Source organism: Salmo salar, chromosome ssa27, assembly GCF_905237065.1.
Source record: "Salmo salar chromosome ssa27, Ssal_v3.1, whole genome shotgun sequence".
In the NCBI taxonomy this organism is placed as follows: Eukaryota; Metazoa; Chordata; class Actinopteri; order Salmoniformes; family Salmonidae; genus Salmo; species Salmo salar.
In genome coordinates, this window is record NC_059468.1 from 28,945,409 (window position 1) to 28,968,757 (window position 23,349).

The 23,349-nt window shown below is 43.3% G+C and overlaps 1 protein-coding gene across 3 annotated transcripts; it reads right to left on the minus strand.

The window, feature by feature from the left end:
- Positions 1–6,813: 6,813 nt before the first annotated feature.
- gpnmb (glycoprotein (transmembrane) nmb) lies at positions 6,814–22,496 on the minus strand. Of its 3 annotated transcripts, none has more exons than XM_014178381.2 (12): positions 22,298–22,496; positions 21,396–21,533; positions 21,131–21,295; positions 20,848–21,021; positions 19,884–20,045; positions 15,059–15,370; positions 14,757–14,822; positions 14,386–14,628; positions 14,102–14,201; positions 13,723–13,946; positions 7,540–7,630; positions 6,814–7,396 (listed from the first exon to the last, which is right to left on the minus strand). In XM_014178381.2, exons 1-12 carry the CDS (start codon positions 22,365–22,367, stop codon positions 7,243–7,245), a joined length of 1,899 nt encoding a protein of 632 aa, XP_014033856.1. In that variant the 5' UTR covers positions 22,368–22,496; the 3' UTR covers positions 6,814–7,242. The 3 variants fall into 3 exon arrangements, with proteins under 3 accessions (XP_014033856.1, XP_045565430.1, XP_014033855.1); XM_045709474.1 differs by having other exon boundaries at positions 6,815–7,396; positions 7,540–7,633; positions 14,757–14,819; XM_014178380.2 differs by having other exon boundaries at positions 6,815–7,396; positions 7,540–7,633.
- Positions 22,497–23,349: the final 853 nt, after the last annotated feature.

A 23,349-nucleotide genomic window follows, 5' to 3' on the forward strand; every position in this document is an offset into this window, starting at 1 on the left:
TCCCACGTCTTTCACTCGCCTTTTTTTTTTCTCATGTTTTTTCAATTTACTGTAAGATGCTATAAAATGTAACTTAACATTTGTTAAAGGGGAAGTTCAGGATTCTACAACTTGATGCTAGTTGGTTCCTCGGCCTGAAATAACACTATATATACAAAACTTAAATTAGTGGGGTCGGCTATTTCGGCCACACCAAACTTGGCAGAATAGCCCATACTGAAGAGCTCAGGCACTTTCAACGTGGCACCGTCATTGGATGCCACCTTTCCAACAAGTCAGTTCTTCACATTTCTGCCCTGCTAGACCTGACCCGGTCAGCTGTAAGTGCTTTTATTGTATAGTGGAAACCTCTTGGAGCAACAACGGCTCAGCTGCAAAGTGGTAGTCCACACAAGCTCACAAAAAAAAAATCGTATTTCTGCTGCAACACTCACTACAGCGTTCCAAACTGCCTCTGGAAGCAACATCAGCACAATAACTTCGTCAGGAGCTTCATGAAATGGGTTTTCACGGCCGAGCCGCCACACACAAGCCATAAAATCCCTATGCGCAATGCCAAGCGTAGACTGGAGGGGTGTAAAGTTCACCGCCATTGGACTCTGAAGCAGTAGAAAAGCCTTCTCTGGAGTGATGAATCCCATTTCACCATCTCTCAGTCCAATGGACGAATCGGGGTTTGGCGGATGCCAGGAGTAAGCATGACAACACCCCTGTGAACAAAGCGAGGTCCATACAAAAAATAGTTTGAGTTCGGAGTGGAAGAACTTGACTAGTCTGCACAGAGCCCTGACCTCAATCCCATCGAACACCTTTGGGATGAATTGGAATGCTGACTGAGCCAGGCCTAATCGCCCAACATCAGTCACCAACCTCACTACTGCTCTTGTGGCTGGATGGAAGCAAGTCCCTGTAGCAATGTTCCAACATCTAGTAGAAAGCCTTCACAGAAGAGTGGAGGCTGTTATAGCAGCAAAGGAGGGACCAACTCTATAAAGGCCCGTGATTTTGGAATGAGATGTTCGATGAGCAGGTGTCCACATGTAGTGTAGCTCCTCCCCCCCCCCTAAAAGTGTACGTGGCGAAAAGGGTGACATTTGGGAAGCAACCATAGTCTGTCTCTTACACATCAGCCGGTCCTTCCTCAGAGGGACGCAGAAGTACAGAAGAGAATGTATAGCTGAACGGATGCATCATGTCTGAGTGTTTCTCATTAACCCTTACCAGTGGCTCTGCCCCAACGGTTTAACAAATAAACAGAAGTTGGCCTGTTTTGCACGTTATTTTGCCATTAATACATGTCACATCAGTTTGCAAACAATGTAAAAAACAATTATCTTTTGAGTTAATAAAGCGGCATACAAACATTCTCTTTTGCTTTCTGGAGTAAGGCAGCTCCAAAATGCAAGTGTTTCAGCCTAGCTCAGTGGTTTCTGTGGTGGTGGGGCAGCCAGTGGAAAATACGGAGGGTAGGGGTTAATGTACTCTGGTTGCACCGTGATTGGCGCAGTGTTCTGTCACTCATGGGGACAATTGCCGCAAAATCTATGGGGACAGCTCGAAAATTCAAGCCCCTTCGGGGCTGCAATAGATGTCCATTAAAGTGCCCATCCAAGAAGACTCAAGGTCATTGGTCACAGATAAAATGTCAAATCACATATCTACCATAGCTTTGATTGGACTGATGTCAACATACTTTCAAAATCTTAGCTAGCAGTCATCATGAATCAAGTCGACAATCTACTGGCAAATCCTTTTCAATCCTTGTCATATGAAGAGAAATTATAGATAAAACGTATCGGTGGTCATCGGCCATTGGACATAAACATTACACAAGTGGAAAATCGCAAAATCAACCATGAGTGGTTTGGAAGGAGTAGGTGTCGAAGTGCAAGCATGGAAAAGCAATCACTAGACTGCTATTCAGTGGAGTGGGTGTGTGAAGTCTGGGTTTAAGGGTCTCTTTTCCAAGATTAAAAGGATAAACATTGAATCCAGGTTACGTTCAAAACAACTGGGAAAATACGTTTTAAATGATCATCCAATTCGGGAACTCTGAAGAAACCTGATGATCTCTGACGTCATGATTAGACCTTGTTTTTTTCGGAGTTCCCAGTTGTCTTGAAAGCACCATAAATCCAGAGAATGCCAGACTTTGATGACGAAGTTTGATGACAAAATTTGCCCATGAAGGATGGCCGCACCACCTACCTGTTCAAGTGAGCACAACAAAACAAGGTGAGTCCAAAAATGTCTTGTATTCTGCTGCAGAAATTACGTAATATAACAGGAAGATATGTTTACTGTTGCTAAGAAAGTAATACTAAGTGTATGTTTTGTAAGTTGTTAGTAGCCCATGTGCCTCACTCTAATAATTTGGTCCCATAACTTAGCCTAATGTTCTGACTTGGTGGTGCACATTTAGCCTATAAAGCCTGTTTTAGAGACATGTCATTGAATATTGTAAGAGCTTTCATTGTCTGCTTATATGCCCCCTTCATTTATCCTACGGTCCTGACTTGGTGTACAGGGAGAATACAGTAAGAACAGCCCATGTTCTGAATTCCCTCACTGTACATTTCAAAAGTGATGAAGAAATAGTTATATTGACTACGTCCGTCCGAGCTCGCTCATTAATGTCTTGATCGAAATTGCAGATTGCCTCTTACCCGCTCGTCGTCCCCTTATGCCATAGTTTGTACATTTCAATTGTCAGTAGAAACCACATTTGTTTAAGCTAGTCAGCCATATCAGCTATGTTTTTTTAAAAGGCACTAAATGAGGCTGAATGAACTGTTTCCCTGCCAGACAATGCTCCGCTGATAGCCAGGTGTAGCAGTGGTAAGGTGTTGGAACTGCAATTAGGACTCTGCTGTTGGGACAGCTTTATGTAGGCCCTAACAGTTTGTGGACACCGTTTGTCACCGTTATAGTGCAATGAATGTATTGTTTAGTGTAGTGGCTTTGCTGGCATGCATAAAACATTTTTTGGGGAGTATGCCCCACCAACAGTTACATGCTAAAATCACCACTGACCCTTACCCCTTCAGTGGCGGTGAATATTTCCCAGAAGGCAGCAGCCAACCTGTCGGAAAGTGTGTTTGTGCATGGCGAGGACATGAACAGTTACATGCTAAAATCACCACTGACCCTTACCCCTTCAGTGGCGGTGAATATTTCCCAGAAGGCAGCAGCCAACCTGTCGGAAAGTGTGTTTGTGCATGGCGAGGACATGGTGTTCAGTGTCTGTTCACGAACCCAGTAAATACCTGAAGACTGCCAATGCTGTCGACTACATCTGGGACTTCATGGACGGCAACCAGCTGGTCACCCATAGCAACGTGGCTACGCACGCCTACAGCGCGGTCGGCGAAGTTAACTTGAAGCTGGCCTTGGAGGCGGCAATCAAGATCCCGTGCCCCCCGCCAACACCGATGAGTGTTACTTCGCCGCAAACTACAGGTACACACTCGAGTCACACACTTCACTTCAGAGGATACTACAGGTACAGAAATCTAGAATGTGTTAGGGTTTGACCAACTATTTGTGTGCATATCCTATATAATATAAACATTTGTTTGCATAACCTATATAATATAACACAGATGCTATAATGATAAGTTTATTAACTATAAGATAATTGAGTACTGCTATATGTTAAGAGGAAGTGGCTCATGTGATGGTGGGTCATGTGGAAAGAATGCTGATGCTGTAGAAACAGGATTGTCTGTAGAATAATAGCAATAACAGGATATGGGTGAAAGGTATATGCGGGGGGGGGTGTAAGGGTTTTAGAGAACTGTGCATTGTGCAGTCACAAGTTGAGACATCCGCCAGGAAGCTGGAGTGCGTCTAGAGGTTGGGACCAACCGGCACGCCAACGATAGGCTGGAATAAGTCTAAACCATATTCTAGCCTCTACTATGACAGGCCCTCATGGAGAGGGAACTAAGTCTGTCCAGTATTTAAGGAAGAACTTGTGATGTCATACCAGTTCTCTGTCTGCCCTGCGTGGTGTTACAGAGATCCCGTATATACGAGCCACATATTTACCATTCAAGTGTTTGCATTAATTAAAGTACAAAGAAATCAGAAGTTACTATGTGCTGACTATTTTGTTCTGATACCAGATTCGAATTGACGTGACCTAACAAAGGTATGTACATAGTACACACAATAATGAGCTTCACCTGCACCGTACTACTGCCACACATGCCTGGAATAAGGTATGCACCGTTGGGGAATGGAGCATGGTTTTTGGACTGATTGAGCAGCAGCCTCATGTCCATCTTTGGAGTGTTGTATCATATCTGGTGTCCACATACTTTTGGTCATGTATCTATGGAGCATGATGAACTGGAATCTATAGTTCGGTTCTCTAAAGCCAGTACAAACTTCAGCTAACTTTAGCCCCAGTGCAACTGTGTTCGGTGGTCAGTTATTGCAACAGTGTAGTAGTGTCATAAGTCCCAACTTGAAATTATATTTAAATCCGGTTACTTGTTTCATCACTTGTAACCCCCCCACCTACTCCCAAGACACATGCAGATTGGTAGGCTACAGACATTACCAGTACATTCACAAACTGAGTGGTTAGTTCACAATCTTTATTTTAATCTTTTCAGAACAGAATTACATTTTTAGATTGGTTTGAAACGAATGATTTTATAGTAACTAAATAACTACAATTCAGTACATTCGTGCAACAAATGTAAATGACATGCACATTAGAGAATGGGCAGTGGGATGTACAGTTAAACACTGATAAATCTAATATTTGAACATTTTCTAAAAGTAACACATTGTTAGGCTTGTGAGACTGCAAAGATATTTAGTAAATTTTATTTACAAAATAATTAGCTCCGATTATCCGTCAAAGCTGTTCCACTTGGCCCAGTTCCATTTTAGTTCCTAGCCTAATTTCCCTTTTCCCTAATTTCCCTAATTTCCCTCACAGATCTGAAAAGACTTGGGGAAGAAGCTAGGGATTGAAATGGGAAAGGGCCTTACTATCACGCTCACACCAGGGGTGTATTCATTACAGAAACTGTTTACAGTTTAAGAACCAAATGGAAGCAAACAGAGCAAAACGAGTGTCTATTGGACAAATTCAGGTAGGTCCTGCCCATGTTTCGTTCTGTTTAAGAAACATTTTGCAACAGAATCGGTGGAATGAATACACCCCAGCACTGTCTTAAACACTGCCCTGCCCCAACTTCAAAACACTGAGCTTTATTGCAAACTTTTCTTAATTCTTGCTATTTGCCACATACTTAAACTTCTCATAATTCTTGCCATTTGCCACATACTTGTGCTTTTCTACTACAAAGTGAACTAAACAGAAAAGATAACTATTTTCATATTTTTCAGCACAGGTGAAATGTACCTCTTGCCTATTAACAGTGCTACTTTAACACACACTAAAATGTGAAGAAGTTCTCTTGGTTATTGGTATATATATATATATATATATATATATATATATATATATATATATATATATATATACTGCTCAAAAAAATAAAGGGAACACTTAAACAACACAATGTAACTCCAAGTCAATCACACTTCTGTGAAATCAAACTGTCCACTTAGGAAGCAACACTGATTGACAATAAATTTCACATGCTGTTGTGCAAATGGAATAGACAACAGGTGGAAATTATAGGCAATTGGCAAGACACCCCCAATAAAGGAGTGGTTCTGCAGGTGGGGACCACAGACCACTTCTCAGTTCCTATGCTTCCTGGCTGATGTTTTGGTCACTTTTGAATGCTGGCGGTGCTTTCACTCTAGTGGTAGCATGAGACGGAGTCTACAACCCACACAAGTGGCTCAGGTAGTGCAGCTCATCCAGGATGGTACATCAATGCGAGCTGTGGCAAGAAGGTTTGCTGTGTCTGTCAGCGTAGTGTCCAGAGCATGGAGGCGCTACCAGGAGACAGGCCAGTACATCAGGAGACGTGGAGGAGGCCATAGGAGGGCAACAACCCAGCAGCAGGACCACTACCTCCGCCTTTGTGCAAGGAGGAGCAGGAGGAGCACTGCCAGAGCCCTGCAAAATTACCTCCAGCAGGCCACAAATGTGCATGTGTCTGCTCAAACGGTCAGAAACTGACTCCATGAGGGTGGTATGAGGGCCCGACGTCCACAGGTGGGGGTTGTGCTTACAGCCCAACACCGTGCAGGACGTTTGGCATTTGCCAGAGAACACCAAGATTGGCAAATTCGCCACTGGCGCCCTGTGCTCTTCACAGATGAAAGCAGGTTCACACTGAGCACGTGACAGAGTCTGGAGACGCCGTGGAGAACGTTCTGCTGCCTGCAACATCCTCCAGCATGACCGGTTTGGCGGTGGGTCAGTCATGGTGTGGGGTGGCATTTCTTTGGGGGGCCGCACAGCCCTCCATGTGCTCGCCAGAGGTAGCCTGACTCCCATTAGGTACCGAGATGAGATCCTCAGACCCCTTGTGAGACCATATGCTGGTGTGGTTGGCCCAGGGTTCCTCCTAATGCAAGACAATGCTAGACTTCATGTGGCTGGAGTGTGTCAGCATTTCCTGCAAGAGGAAGGCATTGATGCTATGGACTGGCCCGCCCGTTCCCCAGACCTGAATCCAATTGAGCACATCTGGGACATCATGTCTCGCTCCATCCACCAACGCCACGTTGCACCACAGACTGTCCAGGAGCTGCCCAGGCGTTGTAGGGAGGTCATACAGGCACGTGGAGGCCACACACACTACTGAGCCTCATTTTGACTTGTTTTAAGGACATTACATCAAAGTTGGATCAGCCTGTAGTGTGGTTTTCCACTTTAATTTTGAGTGTGACTCCAAATCCAGACCTCCATGGGTTGATGAATTGGATTTCCATTGATTATTTTTGTGTGATTTTGTTGTCAGCACATTCAACTATGTAAAGAAAAAAGTATTTAATAAGATTATTTCTTTCATTCAGATCTAGGATGTGTTGTTTAAGTGTTCCCTTTATTTTTTTGAGCAATATATATATATATATATATCTCTTTGTGATGCATTTATAAATGTGCTAAATGTATAATTTGTTACTAAAGAACCTCTAAGTAAAAACGTTAGCGCCTGTTCAGGATTATATAACGTTACAGAACATTCAGATAGAAATGTATGGTGTAGAACAGATACTCAATATCCTAACTGACAGACTAGTGTAAGTTCTATTCATTTTATTTCGCTCTGCTTCCCTTCTGTAGTACCGACGGTGGGTCTACACGGGGCGTCTGTCCGTCAGCAGGCGACTCCTCTCCTCGTTGGTGGGGAATATGATCTCCCTCAGCCGGCCCATACGACCCCCGATCTCAACATGGACGCTGGCATCCTCCACCAGGGACTTCCTCACAGGTCTGTAGACCTTATAGCGCCTAGGGGAGAGAGAGAGATGGAGGGGATGGGGGGAAAGAGGGAAAGAGGACAGAGAAATGGCATAGAGAGGGAGGAGAGAGATCATGAGTAAGGGAAGCTTGGTGATAGACGTGAGTGTGTGGAACACTGTGGCTTGACTTACTTGTAGACTATGAAGGCGATGAAGGCAAAGATGGCTACCAGGATAGCACTGGAGGAGAGGACAACCTCTGCAGCATGAGGAGCTTTAGACACTACTAAGAAAAAAAGAGGGAAATGGACAGAGTGATAGAGTTGGATCGAGGAGAGGAAGGGAAAGAAGTAGAAAGAAGTGCAAAGAAGAGATGTAGGTATGAGACCAGGAGAGAAGGAAAGTACTTTAGTATCAGGTGCAAACTTAGCACAAGCACTATTAAATAAAACCTAGACAGACACCTTTGGGTTGAAATGCCCCAAAGGAGACTGTTTTACCTATTTTTATCATGGAGAGAGAAATCCTGACAAAGGAGCAGGATATAGCCAACCCCATAAGGAGGAGGAGCTCTACCACGGTCTCATACAGGAAATTCATCCAAACCACTTGAGGTCAGTACAGAGAGTATGTGCACTCTGGCGTATATATATTCTCAGTAAGGAAGCAAGATCAACGTTTTGATCAGAGGAATAACAGTCAGAGGAAAACATGTTGTGTTCAAAGAGAATAATTAGTTAAGTTTGAAGTCACGCATGGCTGACCAGAACTCCATTCAAGTTAACATTAAAGAACTACCTGAATCAGCAGATGATAGTGTTGTGACTGAGTTCCTGGCTAAAGCTAGATGTAAGGTGATGGGGAGAGTGATGAGGCGCATGATAAGATACAAGGGTCAATTTACAAACTGCTCCAATGGAGATCGTTTTGTATATGTTGAAGCAGCACCCATCATTCCTATAACACGGTCTGAAAGGATGGGCCCTCACTAAATCTTTTATGATGAACAAGGTCCTGTGCGTAGACAGGACTGGCTGACACAATCCCACACTAGAGGGGGTCAGGAGATGGTGGAGTACAGTCCTACTACACTGGACAACATAAGGTGCATAAAGGAAACGTTTTCACACTGTGCAGGACAACAATCCTGTCCCCATGAGTAGGGCAGACGTATCATATATCTCAGCTGAAATGACTGAACGTGAGACTGAGGTTGAAGACGGTAATTCTTCGGCTCCCGAGAACAAAGACAGAGTGAATGAAACATTGGAGTTGGTACCTGGTGAGCTAGAGTCTGCAACAGTGACCTCTTATTCTTTTTCTTGGAATGAGAGGAAAAATGCTAAAAATGAAGCTGGGAAAGTGGCTACTCCCCTCATATATCTCTCATCATAACCCAATAGAAAACCTGGAGGTTAATAAGGGACCCTGAAGGTGGTGCAACTCTCTGGGGAATACAAAAGAAGGCAGCCAAACATCAATGCCGGCCTTCATTCAAACAAACCGGAATTAACATACACCAAAGCGGCCCAGGGTACCAAGCTCCCAATCAGTGTCTGGAGTTAGGTCACCTGCAGAAAAAAGGCTGATATGGAGGATGTAATTCTGGAAGAAGTGGAGAAAAGTCCCCCTAATTGATCATTGATGAAGGATTGAAATAATCTATATTTGAGTAACCTATATTATCTGGGACAGAGAAGGTTATTCTGTGTGTGAGCATAACTTCTGTCGCTACATGGCTTTTCAAGAGAATGAGCAATCTGCTGATCATTTCATTTTAATGCCAACTCTTGATACATGTCCCAAACAAAGCCCACCTTCGAGTCAGAAGCTCAGTTCCCTTAAACAGGTATTAGAAAACATTGTACCATGAAACTTTTTCAAACTGTTAATCAGGCTAACATTCTCTGGGACCCTGGTTCCAAGCCTAGAGGAATATTGGGAGGTCATCTGAATATTCCTAGCATTATTTCTAAGAGTGAACAGGTAGAACATTTATTGAACGACTCCAAACTAGGTTTTTTCTGTTTCTCTGAGACATGGCTGAAAAAATCTTCTATTTCTGCCTTTAATGTCCTTGGATATTCCATATTCAGGAGGGACAGGGGAGAGGTCAGAGGGGGTGGATTGCTTATGTACATGGAAGATAACTTTAAATGCAATCGTATGTGTGAATGTCATCCTCTCCCCCTCATATATCTCTCACTATTATTGGATCATATCGACCACCAACATCTGATATCTTGTTTAATGACCATCTAAATGCCATGCTTAAAGAATGTGATCATAAGAAGGAGATCATCTTCATGGGCGATTTCAATATAAACTGGGAAAACAAAACTTGCAGGAAAAAACTCAGATCAGATTATTTCAACCTGACTCAATCAAATAATACAAGGTCCAACCAGAGTGACACAGTCATCCCAGACTCAAATTTATCTGGTGTTTACTAACAGAACTGATCAAATAATTAAGTCCAGTAACTTACTAACTGGCATATCTGACCACAATGTTACATTGATGGTTAGAAAGCTCACTAAAAAGAGATTTAAGAACCATATTGCACTACACTTAGACTAGGTAACACTGTCACCACCGATAAATCCACGATAATCGAGAATTTCAATAAGCATTTCTCTACGGCTGGCCATGCTTTCCTCCTGGCTACCCCAACCAACAGCTCCGCACCCCCCGCAGCTACTTGCCCAAGCCTCCCCAGCTTCTCCTTCACCCAAATCCAGATAGCAGATGTTCAGAAAGAGCTGCAAAACCTGGACCCGTACAAATCAGCTGGGCTAGACAATCTGGACCCTCTCTTTCTAAAATAATCCGCTGCCGTTGTTGCAACCCCTATTACCAGTCTGTTCAACCTCTTTCGTATCGTCAGATCCCTAAAGATTGAAAAGCTGCCGCGGTCATCCCCCTCTTCAAAGGGGGTGACACTCTAGACCCAAACTGTTATAGACCTATATCCATCCTGCCCTGCCATTGAGGTTTTTGGATATAAAGAGGGAATTTATCGAACAAAACAAACATGTATTGTGTAACATGGAGTCTTGGGAGTGCTACCATATGAAGATCATCAATGGTAAGTGATACATTTTATCGCTATTTCTGACTTTTGTTACTCCTCTTCTTGGCTGCTAACTGTTTGTAATGATTCGTCTGCTGGGCGCTGTTCTCAGATAATCGCATGGTTTGCTTTCACCGTAAAGCCTTTATGAAATCTGACACAGCGGTTGGATTAACAAGAAGTTTATCTTTAAGCTGGTGTATAACATTTGTATCTTATGTATGTTTATTATGAGAATTTCTGTTTTGTTGAGTTTCACGCTCTGCAATTTCACCGGATGTTGTTAAAGACAGTGGATTACTGAACAAAACGTGCTAACATAACGGAGGTTTTTGGATATAAAGAGGGACTTGATCGAACAAAACGAACATTTATTGGGTAACTGGGAGACTTGTGAGTGTAACCATATGAAGATCATCAAAGGTAAGTGATTCATTTTATTGCTATTTCTGACTTTTGTTACTTGTCTACTTGGCTGGTTACTGTTGGTAATGATTTGTCTGCTGGGCGCTGTTCTCAGATAATCGCATGGTTTGCTTTCGCCGTAAAGTCTTTTTGAAATCTGACACCGTTGTTGGATTAACAAGAAGTTAATCTTTAAACCGATATAACACTTATATGTTTCATGAATTTTTATAATGAGTATTTCTGTTTTTGAATTTGGCGCTCTGCAATTTTACTGGATGTTGGCCAGGTGGGACGGTAGCGTCCCACACCTCCTAGAGAGGTTAACACAGTGTCCAAAGAAGGGACAATCTCTTCAGAAAGACAGGGTACTACAACGTACCCGTTCTACCACACGACGACGGTACTACAACGTATCCGTTCTACCACAAGACATATTCTTCAAAGGACAAGAGAGATCTCTGCTGGGCAACACGGCCTTCCATCTACGACCAATCTATTGAAGCATAGCTCAGAGTAAATATTTCTTGCATTTTCCTTTTCCAAATGGGCGGTTATTTAGAATGCATAAGATTCTGTATTTACGATAGCATAGCTTCATAAGGTCCGATAGAGACCCAATCCTTTTGTTCCTCAGTCTTCCCGCACTTTCATTCAAACCCAACCCCCTTTCTTTGTGTAACCAGCCATCATATCGGTTTCGTCTGCTAGGGACGTTTTCTTTTATGACATAATTACTAATCAATGTATGATCCATCCTGTGTATATGTAATTCTGTGATTATTTAGGTATTTAGTAAATAAATTATTAAACCGAATTTTGTATTGTTGATTCAACTTGTTAGCCAGGGTTTGTGAAGATAACCAAGAATTTTACGACGTTCAGATGAGACTGAATAAGGTGACGATTAATAATTGACTGCTATTGATATAAAAGATTACCAGGTCTTTAAGAGTTTATTCAGAAGACAACAGCTCTATAAACATTCTTCTGTTAGTTTAATCAGGTAATATTAATTACAGAGAAATTATTTTAGAAAATAGCATGTCATATCACTTAATCCGGCATAGCAATGACACGACACCTGTTTTAAAATCTGGTGACCCAACACTCGTGGAAAATTACCGACCTATAAGCATGCTTCCAGTGCTATCAGAAGTAGCTGAAAGATGGATGGCTGATCATCTGACTGTGATCACCTCATTCAGGGCAACTCCATACATCAAATGCAATTTGGATTCAGAACTAACCATTCTACCGAAACAGCCAATTGCTATTTTCTGGAGTGCATTAAATCTAAACTGGACATAGGTGGTGATGTCAGTCTTTTTGGATCTTAAAAAGGCCTTTGATACTGTGAATCATGAGGTCCTCCTATCCAAACTATCCTCCCTTAATGTGTCCACTGAAGTTATTAGTTGTATTCCTATCTGACAAACAGAAGTCAAAGGGTTCGTCTGGGGGACACTCAGTCGACTCTCTTTACTATAACACTGGGGCCCCAGAAGTGTCAATATTAGCCCCCCTTCTGGTTACCTTCTATAGAAATGATCTCCCACTTGCTTGCCTACAAGTTAACATGCAGATGTATGCAGACGATACAGTTCTGTATGTACACTCCAAAAAAATAGACAACTGGTTGTTAACAAGTTAAATTTAGCTATGGTACATGTTTCTAAATGGATGACTAATTCTTGCCTGCATTTAAATATCGACAAGACTGTTTGTATGTACTTCTCTAAGAAATCCATTGATTCTTCCCGACCAGCTGTTCTTGTTAATGGGGAGAATCTGAAAGTTGTGTCTAACTTCAGGTATCTTGATGTCATTTTGGACTCCAACTCTACATTTAAGAAACATGTGAAGGAGGTGGTTAACAAGGTGAAGTTTGGATTATCCAACATTAGGTTGATAAGACCTTTCCTTCCTCTGGAGGCCACCAAACTATATAGGCTATGATCTTCTCACATCTGAGATGTTGCCTCACATGCTGGTCACAAGCAGGAACTACTATTCTGAAAACAATTGAATCACTCTACAAACACTTTAAGATTTATGATAACAAACCAAACAGTTACCACCATTGTCATTTACAAACATAATTTATTTCGTCTGGATAGCTTTAAGCAGCATGTAGATGCAAGCCTTGTCTTTAAGATCCTGCATGGTCTTTCCCCTCCACTCCTATGCCGTCATGCTCAAGGAAAGCACCTCCAGGATAACAAGGGCAGTAACTAGAGGGGATTGCATTGTCCCTTTTCGACACAGTAAAATCAGTCAATCGGCCTTCTCTGTTAGAGCTACAGTATACTGGAATACAATGCCCATGGACTTGAGAAGCAGCACTGATTATTGTACTTTTACATTTGAATTGAAAACATGGCTCAGATCTATCCAAACCTGTACGCATGAGTTATCTATGCTTCCTCATATGTGAGATGACAGTTGATAATGTTGTTGTCGTTAGAATGATATTATTGGATGTAATGTATTGGTATTTTGTATTGTTTTAGTGAGTATGTGCATTGTGGCTGTATAATTGCCCTTAGCTGCCCTGAGACTACGGGTGCAAATTAGCTTTTGACTAAGCCCAGCACATTTACATGGATGTTGCATTATTGTAATATTGATGTTGATTATTGCACATTGTCCCCTATAAAATTATTTATTTATTTTATTTAAAAAAATTAAAACCTCCAACTACGACTTGGACTTATCCACATGTTCACAACATTGCAGCAGACATTGCACAGTCGGGCATCAGATTGCTGTATCAGATGTGGTTAGCTAATTATGCTAAACACCTATCCAGACATTGTGAGATCTGGCAGACGTGTGTAAAGTAGTCCGCCTGCAACGCTGCCAATAGTACCTCAGGGTTTTTCCCTGTGACCTACCGGGTGTGTCAGGGTCAGTGTTGCTGATGGTGATGGTGGTGGTGGCGAGGGCCATACTGCTGGCATCCTCCAGGGTGATGTTGACACAGTAGATCCCCGGCTCCAGGAAGGTCCTCCGCAGGCGCACCTCGCAACCCAAAGACGGGGGCACGTCGTCACACACGATGTTCCTGACCTGGCGGCAGGAAGGGTCCGACACGATGGTGCAGGCTGAGGTGGGAGTGCTACGGGGGGAGAGGAGAAGTAGAGGTAGTTATGGTAGATGGATGGGGAAACTATGGAGTGGTTTGTGTGCTAATATTCACAAATTACATTTTTCACTAGTGCCAAAAACATTTCTGTGGGTTGCCTTAGCAATGTTTAACTGTATTCCACTCACCTGCCCAGGCACTTGACCAGGAAGCTGATGTCAGTGTTGGTCACCTTGGCAGCAGACACATCCACGATTCGATTGGCTGGCTGGCTGTTGATTAGGTGCTCTGTGATAGGGTAAAGCCCAAGTGATGTCATTTTCGAGTGTGCGTAAACTCATCAGCCAAATCTGTAATGTACAAACTTTATATATTTGTATAGACTGATAAGTGATTAACTGAGGGGCTAACTGACTGACTATCTGACTTCACTGATTGTCATCAGTTTGACATCCCATTGTCATGCACCCACCAATGATGGTGATGTTGGTCTGGAAAGTTCCGTAGAGGTAGCGGAAGCAGTCGGTGGACGCCAGGTGTCTGTGACGGAGCTGGGCCATAGGGGTGGGGACAGCTGGCAGCAGCGAGGTCGGGTTGAACCCCTGGGTCACATCAGCCACCGTCGGGGGGAGGGGCTCTGTCGTCGGGAAGCCCGTTGTCCCGGGAACAGGTGTGTTGGGGCCCTTGGAGGTGGGTGTGGCAATGGTGACTGGCACTGGAAACGAGACAGTTGAATTTGGACAGTTTGTCAGCTGAATAGAACTAAACTCACAAGAGAAAACATTTCCTCATACACTCTGGCAGACACTTCTATTCAATACACATTGAAGAGTTAACTCTTACCATATCCATGGGTTGTTTCCATTTTGCTAGTGATGGAGTGAGTGCCAGGGGGAGGTGTGGGGGCTGCTGAAGGAGAGAAAAATATATATGATACAACACTCCAAAGATGGACATGAGGCTGCTGCTCAATCAGTCCAAAAACCATGCTCCATTCCCCAACGGTGCATACCTTATTCCAGGCATGTGTGGCTGTAGTACGGTGCAGGTGAAGCTCATTATTGTGTGTACTATGTACATACCTTCTTCTAGATTTCTGTACCTGTAGTATCCTCTGAAATGAAGTGTGTGACTCGAGTGTGTACCTGTAGTTTGCGGCGAAGTAACACTCATCGGTGTTGGCGGGGGGCACGGGATCTTGATCGCTGCCTCCACCGTCAGCTTCACGTTAACTTTGCCGACCGCGCTGTAGGCATGCGTGGCCACGTTGCTATGGGTGACCAGCTGGTTGCCGTCCTTGAAGTCCCAGATGTAGTCGACGGCATCGGCAGTCTTCAGGTATTTACTGGGGTCGTGAACAGACACACTGAACACCACATCCTCGCCACGCACAAACACGCTCGCCGACAGGTTGGATGCTGCCTTCTGGGAAATACTCACCGACACTGGGATCTTGTCTGTGAAGGGGTAAGGGTTAATGAGAAACACTCAGACATGATGCATCCGTTAAGCTATACATTCTCTTCTGTACTTCTGCGTCCCTCTGAGGAAGGACCGGCTGATGTGTACGAGACAGACTATGGTTGCTTCCCAAATGTCACCCTTTTCGCTACGTACACTTTTAGGGGGGGGGAGCTACACTACATGTGGACACCTGCTCATCGAACTTCTCATTCCAAAATCACGGACCTTTATAGAGTTGGTCCCTCCTTTGCTGCTATAACAGCCTCCACTCTTCTGGGAAGGCTTTCTACTAGATGTTGGAACATTGCTACAGGGACTTGCTTCCATCCAGCCACAAGAGCATTAGTGAGGTTGGGCACTGATGTTGGACGATTAGGCCTGGCTCGCAGTCGGCGGTCCAATTCAACCCAAAGGTGTTCGATGGGGTTGAGATCAGGGCTCTGTGCAGGACAGTCAAGTTCTTCCACACTAATCTCAACAAACCATTTCTGTATGGCCCTCGCTTTGTGCATTGTCAGAAGTGTCATGCTGAAACAGGAAAGCGCTTTCCCCAAACTGTTGCCACAAAGTTGGAAGAACAGAATTGCCTAGAATGTAATTGTATGCTGTAGTAGCGTTAAGATTTCCCTTCATTGGAAGTAAGGTGCCTACCCCGAACCATGAAAAACAGCCCCAGACCATTATTCCTCCTCCACCAAACTTTACAGTTGGCACTTTGCATTGGAGCAGGTAGCGTTCTCCTGGCATCTGCCAAACCCAGATTTGTTTGTTGGACTGCCATATGGTGAAGCGTGATTCATCACTCAAGAGAACGTGTTTCCACTGCTAGGGCTGTGGTGGTCACAAAATTTTGTCAGTCGGTGATTGTCAAGCAAATAACTGTTGGTATCACTGTAATTGACCGTTAATTAACATAAACTCATTTAGCATCTCAACTCATAGCTTACAAGTCACTGATGCAGAACTTTGGAACATCTACATTAAAAAGTCTAATAAATCCATGTAATATAGCCTACAACTTTACAATAAATCCATGATTTATTTTTGACAGGTCTAAAGAAGCATGATATGAAGAAAATGTAGTCTATTTCAGAAGAACAGAATAGCATACTCTGAGTTGTCCTTATGTTAGGTCCTGATCTGGCTATGCCAAATGCCTGTGGGCTACACTAGTTCATTTAGCAGACAAGATTTGCTTAGAATTCTGTGGAATTATTTTATAGTATGAATACAATTGAACAAAGCTGAATAAAACAGAAAGGACATTTTCTCCAAACGATTTGAGGGAGTGTGCACATATTGCTATTCTGTGTTGAGCGGTTAATTTACAGTTATTAATGTAACTTTTTGTAAGTCGCTCTGGATAAGAGCGTCTGCTAAATGACTTAAATGTAATGTAAATGTAACTCTAGGTTGTTTTACAAACGTTGGCCTATATGTTTAGATTTTTAATACATTGTAAGGCCGCACGATGATTTGAAAAACATTGCTTGAAAGGCATGAGCTCTGCTTTGTTTTTTGCGCAGGCAGTACACACTACATCAGTCACTCATTCACAATTTGACAAGGACTTGATAATGCCTCGGATTTCACGGCGTTATCACCTTTGTGTGGCCGTAATGCACCCTAAAAAAATCCTTGCCTTTTGCGGCCAGTGGACACTGTGCCCTTCTCCCCGAGTGCTGAGCGCTCCGAATCACCTCACTCACATGGCTCTCCATCACATGAGCGGGTCTTTCTCACAGGCTACAAGTGAAGACAGACACATCGGGGATTCAACTGTGCGCGTCCTTATCCAATTCCGAGGTGCAAATTGAAGATATTAGAAGAACTGTCAGCATTTACTTCTCGTCAGCCAACAAGATGAGTAGGCCTAACGAACAGCAAAAGCACTATGTCAATCTACTATCCCCCCATAGTACAAAAGTCAACCTATTATATTCTGTGTGAGAAATAAATATTCCAAACATAGTCTGGGACAGTTGTGGGATGCGTTAGATTCCAAATTAATACAACCACTAGCATCAAAACCTTTTTTATTCAATGTGGCTGACACAACAGATCAGAACGTTTAGTTTAAAATGTTGATGAACTATTAGGCTATTCTTCACATTATAAGCGCAGCAATGGTCAGATGTACCGTTAGCAGAAAACACCATTATCAAAGGTGACCACAAATGCAATTATGCATGTAATGCTTTTATTATAAAGATGCATTTTTATGATGTACATTTTCTTCCCCAAACTTGAAACTCATGTATGCCAGTTAGGCTCTATACCCCTTGTAAAGCGAATGAATGTGCTTAATTTTAAGAAGTTATTTGGCAACTTTAGTTGTGATACAAACCTTATCAAACCATGTAGGCTTATGGGCTAGGCTAAGGCTACATGAGGTGTGCGACTACGATTAGAAAAAGTAGCCCAAAAAAGGCATTGTTTCTTAAGCTGGGCATTGTTCACAAGTGATAATATATAATTCATAAGTGATAGGATAATATTGTCACCCATCAGACTATTCTTGATTTAATCTAGTATTTACATATATTATTTAATATATGTGTGAAATGTATTTTGATTTACAATGGACCATTATCATGCACATGTATCGAAGCAGGGGCAGCAGGAAAAAATACATGTAATCTATACACTTAAATAGCGAATGGAGGACGCTTTTCATATGGTTCATTTTCATGCCAGCCAGGTAGGCTATACTCCGGTTGTAAATATAAGCAATGTGCTTAATATTAGGAAAGTTGAGAAATAAATATAGTAGGACTAGTCTATAGAAAGCTGATGGGATCCTCCTATTTTTAGTCGAGACCATCACTCATGCGCAACATGAGCACATGGGCTCTCATGAAGTGTTTGATTAGATTTTCGATTACATTTGCTTTGATATCAGAGTGATTAGAGGGACAATAGAGTGCTGAGTACCAAGAAGTTAGCAAGTTTGGTAGGCTACTAATGACCATCAGCAGCATCAACACTTGGAGAAGCCTAATTACCGTGACTAAACGGTCACGTGGAATTTGACTGCCTTCATGACACGTGACCGCCGGTGTGGTGGTAATACGGTCACCGCAACAACCCTATCCACTGCTCCAAAGTCCAATGGCGGCAGGCTTTACACCACTCCAGCAAACACTTGGCATTGCGCATGGTGATCTTAGGTTTGTGTGCGGCTTCTCGGCCATGGAAACCCATTTCATGAGGCTTCCGACGAACAGTTCTTGTGCTGATGTTGCTTCCAGACGCAGTTTGGAACTCGAAATGAGTGTTGATACCGAGGTCAGACGATTTTTCAGCTTCAGCACTCGGCGGTCCCGTTCTGTGAGCTTGTGTGGCCTACCACTTTGCGGCTGAGCCGTTGTTGCTCCTAGAAGATTCCATTTCACAATAACAGCACTTACAGCTGACAGGGGCAGCTCTTTAGTATGAGCTCTTAGTATGGGCCATTCTACTGCCAATTTTTGTCTATGGAGATTGCATGGTTGTGTGCTCAATGTTATACACCTGTCAGCAACGGGTGTGGCTGAAATAGCCGAAACACTAATTGAAAGGGGTGTCCACATACTTTTGAGAATGTAGTGGCCTCCCGAGTGGCTCAGTGGTCTAAGGCACTGTGCTAGTTGTGCCACTAGAGAACCTGGTTCGAGTCCAGGCTCGGCCGCGACCAGGAGACCCATGGGACGGCGCACAATTGGCTCAGGTTTGGGTGGCAGGGATGTTCCTGTCCAATCGCGTACTACCGACTCCTGTGGTGGCCCGGGCGCAATGCATGCTGACACGGTCGCCAGGTGTATGGTGCTTCCTCCGACACATTAGTGCTTCCGGGTTAAGCGGGCGTTGCGTCAAGAAGCAGTGCGGCTTGGCTGGGTTGTGTTTCGGAGGACACACGGCTCTCGACCTTTGCCTCTCCCGAGTCTGTACGGGAGTTGCAACGATGGGACAGGACAGTAACTAGCAATTGGGGAAGGGGTAAAATAATACAATTTTTAAAAGAATGTAGCGTATCTAGAACTTAAAAAGGTTATTTGGCTGTCCCCATAAGAGAACCCTTTGAAGAACCCCCCTTTTGGGTTCCGTGTAGAACCCTTCTCACAGATCCTACCTAGAACCGAAAAGCGTTCTAATTAGAAACAAAAAGGGTTCTCCTTTGGGGACAACCGAAGAACCTCTTTGAAACCTTTTTTCTAAGAGTGTAGTGCACTACATAGTGCATTACATAGGGGTCTGGTCAAAAGTAGTGCACTATATAGGGAATAGGGTGCCTTTTGGGACACACCATCGGCCTTTGTTCCAATCAACAAAATTCTTGACTGTCACAAAAGATTTGAATAAGTGAAAGCAACAAAGCACTAAATCGCCACCTGACTAAGGGCTTGGTGTCCTATAAGATGTACAAGGGGAAGGAACGATAGTAGATGGGAGGAAGAAAGGTTGTGGATTGAGACCCGTCCCATTGATGCTTTGGGAATAGACATGAAGTGTATACAGGGGACTCACCTGTGACGAAGAAGACGGTCTTGTCTGTGGCCAGGGGGCTGTACTTCCTGCGCTCACGTTTCCTGTACACCATGACTTCTATCAGCTCTGGCCCCAGAGTGATGTCACTGGTGTTCACTGTCAGGGTGGAGGAGGAGCCATCACACGTCTCAGAGTACTGACCTGAGAGAGGGATGGAGGGAGTGAGGGAGAGAGGTGGAGGGAGGGAAGTGGAGAGGGAGGGCAGAGAGAGTTACAGCAATAGCAGATCTCCATCTCTCTCAGCACCTGCCTCCTCACCTTTCCCCACCTTTAAAGCTGCAATATGAAACCTTTTAGAAATGTGAGTTATAGATCTGTCATTCTTATTGAAAGCAAGTCTAAGAAGCAGATTTGTTCAATGTGCACTATTTATATGCTTTGTTTTTGTGTCTTTTACTTTCGGTTTTGTATACCAGCTTCAAACAGCTGAAAATACAATATTTTTGGTTGTGGAAAATATATTTCACAGCGGTTTAGATGGTACAATGATTCTCTACACTGTTGTTTTGTCAAATTAACTGAAATAAGGGAAAGGGGGATACCTAATCAGTTGTACAACTGAATGCCTTCAACTGAAATGCGTCTTTCGCATTTAACCCAACCCCTCTGAATCAGAGAGGTGCAGGGTGCTGCCTTAATCGACATCCACATTTTCGGCGCCCAGGGAACAGTGGGTTAACTGCCTTGCTTGAGGGGCAGAACGACAGATGTTTACCTTGTCAGCTCGGGGATTCCATCCAGCAACCTTTCGGTTACTGGCTCAACGCTCTAACCTAGGCAAACTATTAGAATTTTAGCAACCAGGAAATGGCAGAGCGATTTCTGCATAGTGCATCTTTGATAGAGCACATATAATTGAAGACATTGTGCGTGCATGTGTGTGTTACTTTATGACTGTGTGCATGAGTATGTCCATGACTGATTGTGTTTGAGTGAGACTTACCCATGGAGTGCCACACGTAGACGTAGCCCTTGTGTCTCCAGTCGTTGCTCTGAGGGAAGGGTTTCCCGTCTGGGAAGACGTTACATCTCTTCAGGTCAGTACACTTTCCAAAGCCATAGTCATCTAGCCAGGAGGTCCAGTTAAACACATAGCCATGCTTCAGCTGACCGTTAGCTGACCAGGGGAGGGGAGAGTTACAGTCAATACTGAAGTTATCAGATATTGTAATTTTTGTGGCACGCAAATGTGTGTGTGTGCATGTAGAGTGGTTTGTGGGAAGCACCTGAGGCCTCTAGCTCCACACCATCCGGACAATGCTCATCCCACACCAGCTCCCCATTGGCATCCTCCTTCTGACACGGTGGGTACTCTAGCTTGGCGGTAAATGACACCATAGAGCCAATGATCGCAGGACTGTCACTGGTCAGGCGAACTTTGACGGGCTGACCTGGATAGGTGTGTGAAAATAGTGGATAGCCAAATGTTTTAAAGGAGGAACGTTATAAAATTTCCCTGCATAATTTGACAAGGTCAGTGGTGGTGCTCACCTTTCCGCCGCGTTAGTTCCTTGGGACTGAAGGGTGGGTAAAGATAGTCATCCCACGGGTTACTGTCTGGGTTCCAACCGGGGATCGGTGGAAACTTCATCGATACTGAATGCTTATGAGGGAACATGTCCCGGTAAGCTGAGAGAGAGAGAGAGTAAATGTTTGTTTTGAGATGTATAGACTAAAATGGTGCTTTTAAAAACGTATATTGGAAAATGCTGCCTAATGTGAGAGTTCTAATGTAAGCTTATTGTATTAATTCGTTGAAACCAGCCTATTTCCATAACCATAAAAAACGGTCATATTCTAGACACAGACTACAATAGATTTAGTTCAAAACTGTTTTGTATAACGTTGGGAAACCTATCCAGGAAATTATATTCACAAGACGCATCTACTAGTGCACGCGCGTAAATGGCATAATTGGGCTCATGGGACTGAGACTGACAAGACAAGCGCGCGGATATTGGCAACGCAATAACAGCCCGCGCACCTCTCTGACATTCTTAGGAGATGACCAAGGTCAGATGAAAACAATTCAAGTCCGGAGCGTTCATTTTTACTTGTAAAACGTAATTTGTAAACCACAGGTGTAAACGGAGAAAAATAACAATACATTTCAATTCCATGCATAGCCTATGTGAAATTATTTCGACCTATAGCCTAGTCATTTGAAAGAGTTGACTGATTGCATTATTAAACCTTTATAGGCTAAAGGGGAAAAATATACAACGATATGCATAACAAGTATCAACAAGAATGTAGGCTTACAATCATCCCTATATTATTTAAATTCTTCATTTGCCAACAAATTATGCTTAATCTGCATCCAAGCATTTTATACCACAAACCTGATTGATAGGTACAGCTGAGACCCAAAAAGCAACCAAAACTTTACTTACTTTTGAGTCCATTTGCTTGAGAAACGAAAAAAGCGCAAGCCAGAACACAGACATAATGCAATCCTTCCATTTCGACCTGGAGAAAAAGCTGCAACTATCTATCTCCACACAACCCCAAAAATTTTGCTGCTCACGCTGACCCCACCAAACACATAACTGCTCCCACGCGCACCTATTCTCCCTTTCTTCCCCCGCGTGCCCGGAGTTCCATAATTTAATGGAGGGATGCATGCACACGCAAACATGTGACGTTGATAACAAGATGCATCTCATCCTTCATTAGGTCGCGCGCTTCATGTGAACCGTCTCAATCCCCAACCCTCTGCTCTGTCCTGTCCCGTCCCGTCCTGTGGGTCAGAAGTTTACATACACTCAATTAATATTTGGTAGCATTGCCTTTAAATTGTTTAACTTCGGTCAAATGTTTCGGGTAGCCTTCCACAAGCTTCCCACAATAAGTTGGGTGACCAGAGGACAGTAGAGGACAGTAGTGCGAAAAAAGAAACGTTTTAGATGCATGCCAATTTTTTTTTTTTGCACCACCAAGATTTACATGCTAAAATTAATACATTAATTGCACCATAACGGTGACAAACAGTGCCCATAAACTCTTAGGGTCTATATAAAGCTGTCATAACAGAAGAGCTTTCTTTTCAGAGCCTTGTCTGGCTGGGAAACTGTTCATTCAACCTAATTTACTGCCTTTTAAAAAACATAGCTGATATGGCTGACTTGCTTAAACAAATGTGGTTTCTACTGACAATTGAGATGTACAAACTATGGCATAAGAGGCCGACTAGCGGGTAAGAGGCAATCCGTAATTTCGATTAAGACATTAATGAGCGAGCTAGGACCGATGTAATCAATATAACTATTTGTTCAGCACTTTTGAAATATACAGCGACAGAATTCAGAATATGGGCCGTTCTTACAGTGTTCTCCCTGTACACCAAGTCAGAACCGTATGATAAATAAAGGGGGCATATAAGCAGACAATGAAAGCTCTTATAATATTAAATCATTACATTTCTCTAAAACAGGCTATAGGCTAC